This window comes from Carassius carassius, unplaced genomic scaffold (genome assembly GCF_963082965.1).
Source record: "Carassius carassius unplaced genomic scaffold, fCarCar2.1 SCAFFOLD_150, whole genome shotgun sequence".
Lineage (NCBI taxonomy): Eukaryota > Metazoa > Chordata > Actinopteri > Cypriniformes > Cyprinidae > Carassius > Carassius carassius.
Genome location: NW_026775104.1, coordinates 5001 through 17500, shown reverse-complemented (window position 1 = coordinate 17500; position 12500 = coordinate 5001). Strand labels below are relative to the sequence as shown.

General features: G+C 40.3%; 2 protein-coding genes across 3 annotated transcripts in view; one reads left to right on the top strand and one right to left on the bottom strand.

Annotated features, from left to right (window-relative positions):
- Nucleotides 1–4403, top strand: part of fbxo43 (F-box protein 43) — a 6494-nt gene extending 2091 nt beyond the window's left edge. The window contains exons 2-5 of one of the 2 annotated variants that reach the window (XM_059547288.1): nt 1–627; nt 2448–2550; nt 2626–2796; nt 4001–4403. The exon at nt 1–627 is cut by the window's left edge and continues 456 nt beyond it. In XM_059547288.1, the coding sequence (XP_059403271.1) occupies nt 1–627; nt 2448–2550; nt 2626–2796; nt 4001–4249 (1150 nt within the window). In that variant the 3' untranslated portion in view covers nt 4250–4403. Of the gene's footprint in view, nt 628–2447; nt 2551–2625; nt 2818–3114; nt 3136–4000 lie in introns of those variants that run through there. The other variant, XM_059547289.1, reaches the window with a different exon arrangement.
- Nucleotides 4404–8352: 3949 nt separating this feature from the next.
- Nucleotides 8353–12169, bottom strand: LOC132136705 (NIPA-like protein 2). Its single transcript, XM_059547287.1, has 12 exons — nt 12091–12169; nt 11443–11523; nt 10894–10962; nt 10618–10786; nt 10455–10514; nt 9688–9809; nt 9419–9515; nt 9205–9343; nt 9035–9123; nt 8875–8938; nt 8692–8786; nt 8353–8615 (listed from the first exon to the last, which is right to left on the bottom strand). Exons 2-12 carry the CDS (start codon nt 11446–11448, stop codon nt 8509–8511), a joined length of 1017 nt encoding a protein of 338 aa, XP_059403270.1. The 5' UTR covers nt 11449–11523; nt 12091–12169; the 3' UTR covers nt 8353–8508.
- Nucleotides 12170–12500: the final 331 nt, after the last annotated feature.

The window sequence follows — 12500 nt, the reverse complement described above, 5'->3', positions numbered from 1 at the left end:
CGGTCTTCCCAGCTCGCCGCAAACTGAGCACTTCAGCCCGCTGACCTCGAAGGCCTTCCGGTCACCCGTGAGAGCGGGAAAGCCTGTCCTGGACACGTCCTCGCTCACGCCCCCCTCCGAGGACAGCGGCTTCAGCTCTTTGGGTCTGGATAAATCCCACGACTCCTCGGTGGACCACGACGGCTCTTTCCAGGAGCTTGTGCTGCCGGCGAGCTCGTGCGGGAAAGACAAGAGACGCTCGCGGCTGGAGAGACAGCGCAGACTGTCCACGCTCCGAGAGGGAGGCTCCCAGTCAGAGGACGGGCCCAAGAGCCAGCGGACGGAGCCTCGCACCAGTAAAGATGAGGTGTTTCTGGACGGGACGCCGCTGAGCGCTGCCACACTGATGATGCAGGAGCTGTCTCTGACTCCGGCGCTGCAGCTCGTCCACGCCATCAGCCGTCAGCAGACCAGTGTAGAGGAGCTGCTCCGAGACGGACCCGTCCAAACCAGCCTGCCGCTCTCCGGACTCATCGGACGCAAAATGGGCCTTGACCGGGTGGACGTGGTTGCAGAGCTGAGGATGAGAAACCTGAGACACGTGCTAGCGGTTATCTTGAGTCTCCTGTCTGGAGCTGACCTCTACAGGTACGTGATGCAGGGCACATGTTAATGGCTTTGGTTAGGGCTGAACCTTTCATCCAAAAGAAATCATGATCAGGCAGAAGTGTGATTTTGAACGTGATTTTGTGTAGTTTGTGAGTGAGCTCCGGCTCTGTGTAGTAAATTCTTCTCCGTCTGAAAGCAGCGGATGGAGATCAACTGATAATCACAGAACCGCTTTACTGACGAGATGTGCATGATGATCACATTTAGTGTTATTAGACTTTAGTGTGGCTTTTGATAACGTCTTGATCTCTGGATTGGAGCGCCACGCTGGAGTCCGAGCGATGGTCCTTCAGTGGTTGAAGACCTGTTTAATGAACAGAAGTTTTGCAGTTAGATTTGGTGAATGTGTGTAATCTTCAGCTCCACTTACATGCGGAGTTCCTCAAGGGTCCATTCTGTCTCCCCTTCTGTTTTCTTTTCATATGCTTCCTTTAGGATCCATTTTTGGTGTTTCTTTTCATTAAGCACACAACACACAGATTTATATGCCATTTCATAATGACAAGAACGCTCTGACTCTGTTAAACTGCTCAAGGGATGAAAAAAGCTGGATGGATTTAACATTTCTGAAATTTAACGATAAAACTGATTATTTTATTTGGACAAACTGAAAGAAAAAACTAAAGACCTTTCCGTTAATGACCTTGAGAAGCTCATCCATGCCTTCATTTGTCATGACTGGATTACTGTAATACTCTGTATGTGTATAAGAGTTAACCACAGAGCTGTGGATCTGACAGGAACACACAAACATCAGCATATTACACTGATTTAGTTTTCTCTCAAATGGCTGACTGTTTGTTTCAGAATAGAATACAAACGTGTAGTGTTTATTAAATCCTTAAACTGCAGCATATCTTGATGCTTTAGTGAAGTGTCACGCTTCTGCGCGCTGCTGGACTTCTTCTGATCAGCAACTTTAAACAATTCACAGATCTAGATTGAAACTTAAGTGATCGCATCTCTGACTATCTCTAGTTTTAAATCATTATTAAAAACTTGTATATTAACTCAGGCTTTTAATCTCTCTGGGGGTTGTGGGTTTTTTTTTTTGTCTTTTCTGTGTGATGTTATTGTCTCTGTACAGCACATTGTGCAACTATAGATGTGTTCATTTGTGCGGTAGAAATAAAATGAGATGAGATGATGCAATACTGTAAAAATGCAGAAAAAGAATTATAATGCAACATTTAAGCCATAATATTTATTAATAGTATCTCTAGCCTAATAAAGTTTTTTGCGCAAAGAAACCGATAAATGTGTATTTCCAACCCTTGTTCTGTTTTAAGGCTCGTCAGTAATCAGCCGCTGTTATGATTGGCTAACTTCATTGCAAAGGAAAGAGTGTCTGTTCTCCTTGCTAATGCATGTGAGGGTTTTGAAAACATGATCCAAATAAAGTCATTTCCAGACGGAGCACTATGAAATCCTTTAGTTACAGGTCAGATCTAATTCTGCTTCATCTTTCAACAAACGTGACCCTGGAGCACTAAACCAGTCCTAAGTGTGAACACTCTCCTGAGTGTTAGCCGTTAGCGGGTGAGCGCCGGTGGGAGGAGCCTGTGGTGAGAAGACAACTATTCATCTGTCTTGCTCTGGACTCTGGAGGCGTGTTTATGCAAATGACTGATAGCTGATGTCACCTTGTCCCTCGGATCGAAAACAAACCGTCTTCAGAGCTTGATTAATGCTTTAAGGATGTTAATGCTACCATGACCTCTTATATGCCAAAAGATCAAAGCAAATGAGATTTTTCATGTCATGACCCTTTAAGTTTATCTCTGTGTGATGGATCTCAGGTTTGGCCAGGTGTCTGACGACTGGAACGACGTGATCTCAGAAGATAAGAGAGCTGCTCACAGGAGAAGAAGCCACATCAGAGAGCTGAAGATCACACTGGAGGTGACGTGTCTAACCCTAATGATGATCTGTGTGCTGTGAGCAGTATGTGATGAGCAGCTCTGTGTTCGTCTGTAGGGTGGCAGACCGGCTCATGTTCCGGATGCAGACACCAGGTCAGCGCTGGCGTGCCGGTCAGCTCTGGGCAGTGTACAGGCTCAGGCTCGGACGCCCCACACACACACGCCGCGCACTCTGACCCCGAGCAGCGGCCGGCCGTGCAGCTCCAAACGCATGCAGTTCCTGCAGGTGACTGATGAAGGCCTAGACGTATTCAGAAAAGATTAACACTAGTATAAAACATTAAGTTAGTCAGTTATTTTTTTTCTGTAAGATTGGTCATAATTTAAAAAATTAGCTGACATAAGCAGTGTTGGGGTAATGCATTACAAATAATGTGAGTTACATACTTTTTGAAGTAACTAGTAAAGTAATGTATTTTTAATGACAAGAAAATATATATATGTTTTAAATAAGTACCTGCTCTCCTGGAGTCATTACTTCAGTGGCTAATAACACACATCCTTTGTGTTTAATCCTATTTTATGAACCAGTTTTTTTACTGAGCTTTGATTATCAAATGTTTGTCCTTGTCTTCTGAGTTTTTATATAATTAGTCTTCCATAGCAGAATACATTTAAATCATGAACCGTTAAAACCCCCTAAATACCATGGTAAAAATATAACCGTGGTTTCTAGATATTAGTATGAAAAACAGTAGTTGAAAAACATTTAGTACTGGCTAAATACACACATGCTGTAGCTTAATCACCAAAATACTGTAATTATACTCCATTAAGACTTTAATCCATTCAGTCGTCTACATTAATATAGTTAACAGTGTTAGTACAATAAATCTGTGGGAAATGATTGAAAAGCCTTCTGACGGAGGATAAACGTGTGTCACGCTCCAAAGAGTCGCGTTTCATTCCACTTTTGGCACAAACATTATATTGAACATTTATCAAACTGTTCAAATTGTTTTATTAAGGAAAGTTATATTGTGATAACTATATTTATTGATTTATTTATCTGAATACTTTAGATGGTCATGGACCCTGTGTCTCATCAGCCTCGTCTTAAAGAGACCGTTCCCCCCCAAGAACTACATTCTGTCATTAATCACTCGTCCTCATGTCGTTCCTCTTCAGAACACAAATGAAGATATTTGTGATGAACTCGGAGAGCCTTCATAGACAGAAGGATCCTAACACGAGGACATTAAAATAATCCATGTGTCATCAGCGGCTCAACCCTAATATTACAAAGCTCCGAGAATACTTTTTGTGTGCAAAGAAAAGAAAAAAATACTTTATTCCACAATTTGTCTCCTCCGCGTCGCCCTGTAGTGCTGTTTTGTAGAGTATCACATGTGTTAGTGTTTTGTGTGAGCTGTCCCTCAGAACCCTCGACTGTGTGTGTGTGTGTGTGTGTGTGTGTGTGTGTGTCTCAGGCGGCCGAGACTCTGCTGAGTGACGAGTATCTGAAGCCGTGTCCCCGCTGTCAGCATCCGGCCCGCTGTCACGCCCTGCGGGGCGAGGGTTTGTGCAGCTGGAGCGACTGCAGCTTCCTCTTCTGTACGGCCTGCTCCTGCGCGCTCCACGGATCCAGAGACTGTGCTCACCTGTCTGCCAAACGCCGGAGCAAGAGAGACGTGCTGCCTGGGAGCGCACAGAGCAAACGCAATGTCCGGCGGCTCTGACTGTCTGTGTGTGTGTGTTTATGAACTTCTCATGAGTTTTGCACTTGTGTACAGCAATCATCTCGGTCCTGTGTATATGCATGTTTGTACATATTGCTCTTTACATGCTTGTTTTTATACATTGTTTTAAATAAAGCCCTTTTTTACCTATAAATCTAAGTGAACACCGTCATCTATTGATGAGGAATGAGCAGAAGAGAGATCCCTGGAGTGGGGTTTTATGTTAACTTGTACATATACAGAATGCATTGGTACACAGTGGAAAACAACACATTATTTTTTTGTTTTTAACCACTGGTCTTCAGTCGGGACTTTGTTTTAAATGTTACTAGTATGAAGAGGTGGGTAGATTAATTACAAATTATAATCGGTTATTGATTCCAAATTACATGACAAAAATTGTAGTTCGTAACAATCCATCAAGTTACACTAATTAGGTAATACAATCAGATTACTTTTAGATTAAATGTAGCTGGAACGGTCAGGTCGGGAAGAGCGAATCATTGAGTTTTTAAACCGTTTACAAACACTTCTTGTCACTTCTGCTGGCTCATACGAGCAGGCCGCTCCAGAGGATGAAGTTTGAGTAGAGCGTGTGCCGGTTTGATTAGAGACAAACACAGAGGAGACAAAACACTGGTCAAGAAATAGAAGTACAAAAGGATTTGTATATAAGCCAGTGTCCTCCATCATCCTCCGAAGCAGATTGCTCGTGTGATGGCAGAAGTGAGAAAAAAGTGTTTATAACATTTTAATTGTGGATTTCTTTTTTTTTTTTTTTTCAAAAACCTCTATTTGCTGCAGAAATCCTTTATTCTCTCCCCGGAGCCGTGTGAGGCATGTTTTATTACGGATGGATGCGCTTTGTTTGACTACTTTTGGACTGTTGAACAAAAACGCAAACCTACTCCCATTCGAATGCTTAGAGTCAGTATAACTTTTAATGTATGACTGGATTCATCTGAAAGAAGAAAGTAATGTACACAAAGGATGCTTTGAGGGTGAACTAACCCTTGAAGTCCTCCGCTGCTCCTCGTGTCAGTGATCAGTTGTTGTCCTGTAGGTGGCGCAGTGGCAGGAGATGTATAACACCGAGGACTCTTTACACACACACACACACACACACACACACACACACACACAGGTAATGCACCCGTCACGCACCTGATGCTGCTGTTTGAACAGGTTTGGCCTGTGTATAATGTATACTCTCTCTCCCTCGTGATGTACATGAGATGTGATTTGTCTGTCAGGTGAACACTAAACAGCTCACTGCAGCAAGAGTTTGAGTTCATCATGATTTATATTGCAATTAGACATGTGCTGGTATGCAGGAATGCCATTTATCACGATGATGAAAATGATTTTGGATGAATCTCTAAATATATGCTGTGCACTTTCCTCTCAATAATGAAATGAATACAGCAAAAACTGATAGCTGTGAGAACGCAGCAGTTAAGAAAGCATCTAATTACAGCGATGTGAATGTTTGCTCAGTACTCCTGTAAAGTCCAGTCGCGTCACGTTTATTTCTGTTGTACTTTATGCAGTAGATGGCCTTAAATCAAGAAGCATTACAGCATTAAACATAAAAAACCAAAGTCAGTGTTGCTTTCAGTTAGAATTCCTACTTGATTTTCTGTCATAAAGCAGCAATGATGAAATCTCTTTATTAGAGAGGGAAACATTTAATTACGATAGTTTGGTTTGCAGAGATCAAAGCTTGATTTAGCTCATTTGTTTATCATAACCTTATAAGCAGGGACGTGCACAGACAGTTTGAGGGGCAGGGGCTCAAGTGAAATAAAGGGCACTTCTCATAATTAGGTTTTTTTTTTTTTTAAACAAAAAAGTATATATATATAAATATTAACGCAACTCTGACTTCCTTTTTAAAAAAAATAATTTAAAAAGTTAATTAATTTTATCTTCCTCAAAGTCACGCAATTGTTTCATTTTCAAAAGATGTCTACAAAATAATCAGTTCACAGAAACCATGGTCTCCTTAGTATTCACTAGGTTTATAGAGCAGCAAAGGAAACCATTCCACAATCTGCATGTTCTGAACACATTTTCTATGCTACTAGTTTCAAGAAGAGTTCAGATGCAAAGCCTCTAAGTGCCATCTCAAATTTTCTTATCAGCTTTTTTTTTCAAGCTCGTATTGAAGTTCAGTAATTTAACTTAAATGACAATTAATAGGTAATTTTCATTGCCAGTAATGTGAAATAAGTGAACATAAACATACAAGCTTGATAAAAATGATCATTATTGAAGGAAATTTCAGATGGCACTTTCAGATGGGATTATTCATCTGAACTCTTCATATTTAGAATAACCTAAATAACTGCATCAAACAGAGGGGCGTGTTTTACTAATAATTTGTTTATTTTTGCACAAGGCACTACATCGTTTTAATTATTTTGGTGTTATCAGAATACATAACACTTTAAAATTAAACTTACCAAAATAATTGAGTAAAACTTCAATAAAAGCCAATGTCATGTATGTATTTGTGGTGGTATGGAATACTATTTTATAAAGGTTTCGAGGAAATAAAAAAAGTTAAATGACTTAAATAGTTATTTTATAAATATTGTTATTTTTAAAGTTTAATGTTAACTTATTTCTACTCAGTTTTATTTATTAATGTACCAGATGCAGTTACTCAGATTTACTACATTTTTTAGAGCGTATCCTCCATCTGTTTGCATCTGTAGATTTCTTCTAAATTCACCAATTTAGATTTCTACATTTCAGGGGGAAAGACTCTTGATGTAAGTCAATAACTGGGGACGTTCTGTATGCAAATTAGGCGTCAACTAGTTAAAATGCGCACATTTGCATCTAATTGACAGGGAAATGCAGGTAAATAGGATAAACAAAATAACTAAAGCATATCACCTGGTGGTGATATATGCTTATTTTATTAACTTATTTTATTACATGGCTTGGTTGAATTCCAATGTAGAATGCGGTGTGTTATAACCAACAGACCGCTGTGCGGAGTATAACAGAGCGTTGCCATGAAAAACAGAGCGTTGCTATGGACTCACAGGATTCTAACCGTAGAGACGGAGCGGACTATTTTCTTTAGCGGAAGCAACACAATCGGGTTTAACAATCGGGGGAGAGGGAGAGGGAGCGCTTCAGAACTCCTGACCTGATATTTAGATACTGTATTTCAATAAATATATTTGTTTGACAGGGAAGCTGTGTGCAAACAGAAATATATATTATTTTTCAAAAATAAAAAAAAAAGCATCCCAGAAAAAAGGGCACTTTATCTCCAGGAATAAAAAGGGCAGGTGCTCAAGCCCCCTTTCATGTCTATGTGTGCACATGCCTGCTTATAAGGCATTTTAAGAGATTTTGTTGTGAATAAATTAGTTTATCCAAAAATAAAGCATTTTAACATTTACCTTAATTTGTTTCTTATCCATTTGAATTTCTAAAAGATGTTTGGCAGAATGGTGTCGTTCAGTAACTTCATATTGCTAATTAAATGGTGAATAAGAGTTTCTCTGAGGATGAGGACTGTTCTTCTGACTCACAGTCTGTAAGTACGTTTACATATTTAAAGAACGTGCCACTGATGATTCAAACGTGAGTTTTAAGCAGTGTAGGGTAGTGCTTGTTGTTTGTCCGATCACAAATGCAGACATGGTTTACACAGCGTGATATGCAACACAATGTATAAGAAGACAGTATAAGTCATTATAATCAGTAATTATGTCCCCACTGGATGCAATAAATGGCTCATTTGTAATGGATTTTATGTGTGTATCAGTGTTCTGCCCGGGACACACATCACAGTACGGTGAGGGGCGTAACATTTCTGTCACACACTTGAAGCATTCGGCCAATCACAAGGCACTGGAAAGCTGGCCAATCAGAGCACACCTCGCTTTTTAGAACGATGAGCTTTGTAAAAAATTTACGTGTTTCAGAAAGGCAGGGCATACAGGATAAACAATACGTTTGTTTTTTAACCTTAAACCGCATAAACATTGCATTACACCAAATAATGTTCTTTTAAAGCAATGTCATATGACCCCTTTATAGAACAAGTCATTTCGTCATGTTTTTTCTTTAGGCAAGTATTCAAATATTCAAACTAGTTTATTAAAAAGTCATAATAATAACACAAACAGATATGCATTCAAAATGAACCTTCTCTGAATCAGTTAGTCGGTCACTCAGTCACACACACCGAGCGTGAGTGTGGTCCTCTGTTCCTCCTGCGGGGGGCGCTCCGTCTACGGCTCGTCCTGCTGGATCCCACTGGTGCACGTCAGTTTAGATGCCAGTGTTCCATATTTACTGTCATCTGACTGCGGCTGCACTTTATCTGTACCACTTTTGCCTGAAAGACACAAACACAGTCCCATTATATCCTGAGTGTTTGACGGTTTGATCACTGTTGGGCGTTATTGGTATACCTGGAATCTGGCTCATTGAAATAAACACACGGTCCATCTTGATTCTGGGACGAGCTCTCGCGATTAGAAACACTCCAGTAAATGCCAGCAGACACCTGAGTGACACACACACATCTTAAACCGCAAACACACAGGCATAGTTGTTATTCTTATATACTACAATAATCTTTGAGAAACACTCACCCGATCACAAACATGATGACGTGTATCAAAGATAAACCATAAAATTCTTCATAAAATAAAATGCCTAGAAATACAAACATATTCTATTAAGCATTTTTGTGTTTCCAGGAAGGCCTGAGACCTAGTCTCTGTTCATCGAAACACATTTAAACCGACTGACCAGCAACAACGGCGCTCGCGGTGAAGAAAACGTAATTGATGGGCACGATCTCTGTGGCGTCGAACATCTTCATGGCCTCGTTCAGAAACCTGAGCAAATAAAGAGAAATGAGCAGGATTCTCCTGAGCACTATGAGTGAGAAGCTTGTGTCAGTGAAGGGTCAGACGCACTTGATCTGAAAGGCACAGGAAATGACCATGATGATGAACATGATGTAGAAGATGGGATAGGTGAGCTGCAGGTGACTTCCACGGATCGTCTCTGTGATCATTCCTGAAACCGCTTTCACCGAGATCACCGTCACCGAAGCTGCAATAAATCCACTTTTTACTGATCTATTCATCATGACAGTTATCTCTTACTGAGACAAGAATCTGTTCTTACCGAGTAACGCCACCAAGATCATCATGATAACGATGTGTTTTATGTTCCTGCACTTGTACAAATACATCAGGATAGCGAAGAGAATCATTTCAAACATCTGCAGAGAGACAGATAAAAGATTCGTTCAGAAGAACCACATCATTTATATGAACTGATGTTCAGTCTGTCTTGATTTCACCTTGTGTTTGTGCATCTCTAGGTGTCACTTTACTACTGACCTCTTCTATAAAATGCGATCAGTTAGCTGTACTGTAACTGAACAGACTTACAAAGTAAATGAGGAAGGTCCAGCTGACCAGCGAGCGCTCCACCATGTTGGCCGTGACATGAGGTGATGAGTGAGGGGCGAATGTCACCAGGAAGTAGGTGCCGGTCAGCGCTAAAGCACCTCCTGCCAACAAAACACCTTCATTACAAGAACACCGAGGAAAGCTGATTGAAACTTGTTCATTTTACGATGATCGGAGGGGTTTGTGGATGGCTGGTGTCTCGTTTCTCTTCAGCAGACGCTCAAGACTTGTGCTTTTACATCACACTGAACTGATTCAGTCTGGACCCAATGATCTTTAGTCATCAACAACAACAAATATGAACTGAACTACTAATAATCTCCTGATTTCTGGAGGAATGATTTCATATACAGTATGTGACCCTGGAGCAATAGCCAAAAATCATTAGGATATTAAGTAAAGATCATGATCCATAAAGATATTTTGTAAATTTTCTACTGTAAAAATATCAAAACCTAATGTTTGATTAGTAATATGCATTGCTAAGATCTTCATTTGAACAACTTTAAAGATGATTTTCTCAAGATTTAGATTTTTTCTCCCTCAGATTCCAGATTTACAAATAGTTGTATCTCAGACAGATATTGTCCTCCGGGTCACATATGTGCACTAGAGATGATAGCATCCCTGTAGCTCAATGCTAACTGGCCGAACTGATGATTTTACAGACTTTCCCCAGTCTTGCTTTATATGTATATTGTAATATAATCTGAATTTAATTATTTATAGAAGGACTCTAATCTCACCAAGGATGTCTGAAGCACGTAACGTTTCCTTGAGGAACACCACAGAAATTACGGCACTCGCTGAAAGAGAGACAAACAGAACCAACTTTACATGCTTATGAACATCAACATCAGACCTGGGATTAACTGAGCCATGTTTTAATGAACAGAGAGAAGGTCTTACCGATGACAGACACAGAGCCGAGAGGAGCGATGAGCGATGCCGGAGCAAATCCATACGCAGCGAAGTTCCCCAGCTCCCCCAAACCCATCAGCAGGATCCCGCACCACCACAGACGGCTGGTGTAGTACGGCTTCGTCCCTCGCTGAGACTGCCGCACATGTGTGTATTTCTGCACAAACACCAGCGACACTAGCACAGTTTAGAAGAGATGTCCTCTAAACATCAAACACACATGGCACCACAGCACTGACAGAGCATGTGTGAGTTGCGTTTAACCTGGATATTTAAGGAGATGCTGATGAGAAAGTTTCCACATACTGCGATGCAGATCCCCATGATATAAACCTGCGAACACAAGACATCATTTTAGGGGCGCGAACATGAGTAAAATCCAGAAAAGTGCAGTAGTTTCAGATTAGATGGCGCAGTCGCTGTAGATTGAGTAAAAGTTTAGATTAGACATTGCGGTCGCTGTAGTTGTAGTTTAGTCTCAGATTAAGACCCCGTTTCACAGACAGGATTTAGACTAAACCAGGATTAGGCCATAGCTCATTTAGGACATGTACGTTATTTTATTAACATGTGCCTTAGAAAAAAAAATACTGTTGTGCATCTTGAGACAAAAAAAGCACTGATATATATTTTAATATCAATCAGTGCAAGTTTATGTCAGTTAATACAGCTCAGATTTACACTTTAGTCTGGGACTAGACTCGAGCCTTGTCTGTGTTTAGTCGCAGTTTAGTGTCGGATTATAAGTTAGGTTGGCTGTAGATTGAGTTTAGTTTCAGATAATAGGTTTCCTTTTTTAGGTTATATTTGTACCTCCATCCTGGATCTTCACCTGTCGTTCCCACAAGGCATGTACAGAGAGTGGATAACCACATTTACAAACACACTGCACCGCTAGAAAATCAAAAGAACAACAGATCCAGATCCAGATCACATCTGTGGTCATGTTCATCTCTCTGACATTCAGCTGCTGTTTTACCATCTGTGTACATTCAGACAGATCAGACAGTGCTTACACATGACATACAACCATGATCTGAGTCAAAAAGAAAAGAAAACTTTACAGGGAATCAAAACCTTCACACTCCTGAAAGATATGTAAACACAAATAACATTGATTCTCAGAGTGACAGAAAGAAAACTCTTCAGAATACCTCTATTAACTGAACTTTATTTTCTTCACATTTGCTAATCTAATGGCAGATAATACATATTATAAAGGATTTTCTAATTAATGTTTTGAACTTCATGTCAAATTCCATAAATCTTACTAATCTTAAATGTAAAAAAAAAGGCTCAACAGGAAACCTGACATCAAACACCAACAGCACTTCACAATAAGCAACAACTCAACAGCCCATAATACAGCCAGACTGATAAACATTGAAAGCTCAGTCCACACTTATTATGAATATTAACAGTAATATCTTCAACAAAACAAATATGAGCAGAAATACATACGTCTTCTCCGGTACAGGGATGAGAGGCAGTGCTGGGACTTTCTCTGCGTGTGTGTGTGTATGTGAATGTGTGTGTGTGTGTGTGTGTGTGTATGTGTGTTCATGCTAACGAGACTCTTTGTGCAGGGCAGGACAATAGTGTTCTGTGAGTGTGTGTGAGTTGCAGGCGGAGGCAGTCTGTGCTGGACGGACAGTAGATCTATTATCTTACATTACAGCACCCTCTTGCATGCTAACACTGAGAATGTGTGTCTAAATGTGTGATTGTAAGGTTTACAGTAACACAAGTGGCCTCCGAAACATAAACAATTAAAATGGACAACATAGTGTAGCAATAATCAAAATGGCTTTTTATCATGTAAAAGATACAGAAAAGAAAAGCAGATTTTTCTGTATACTCTGTATATTGAG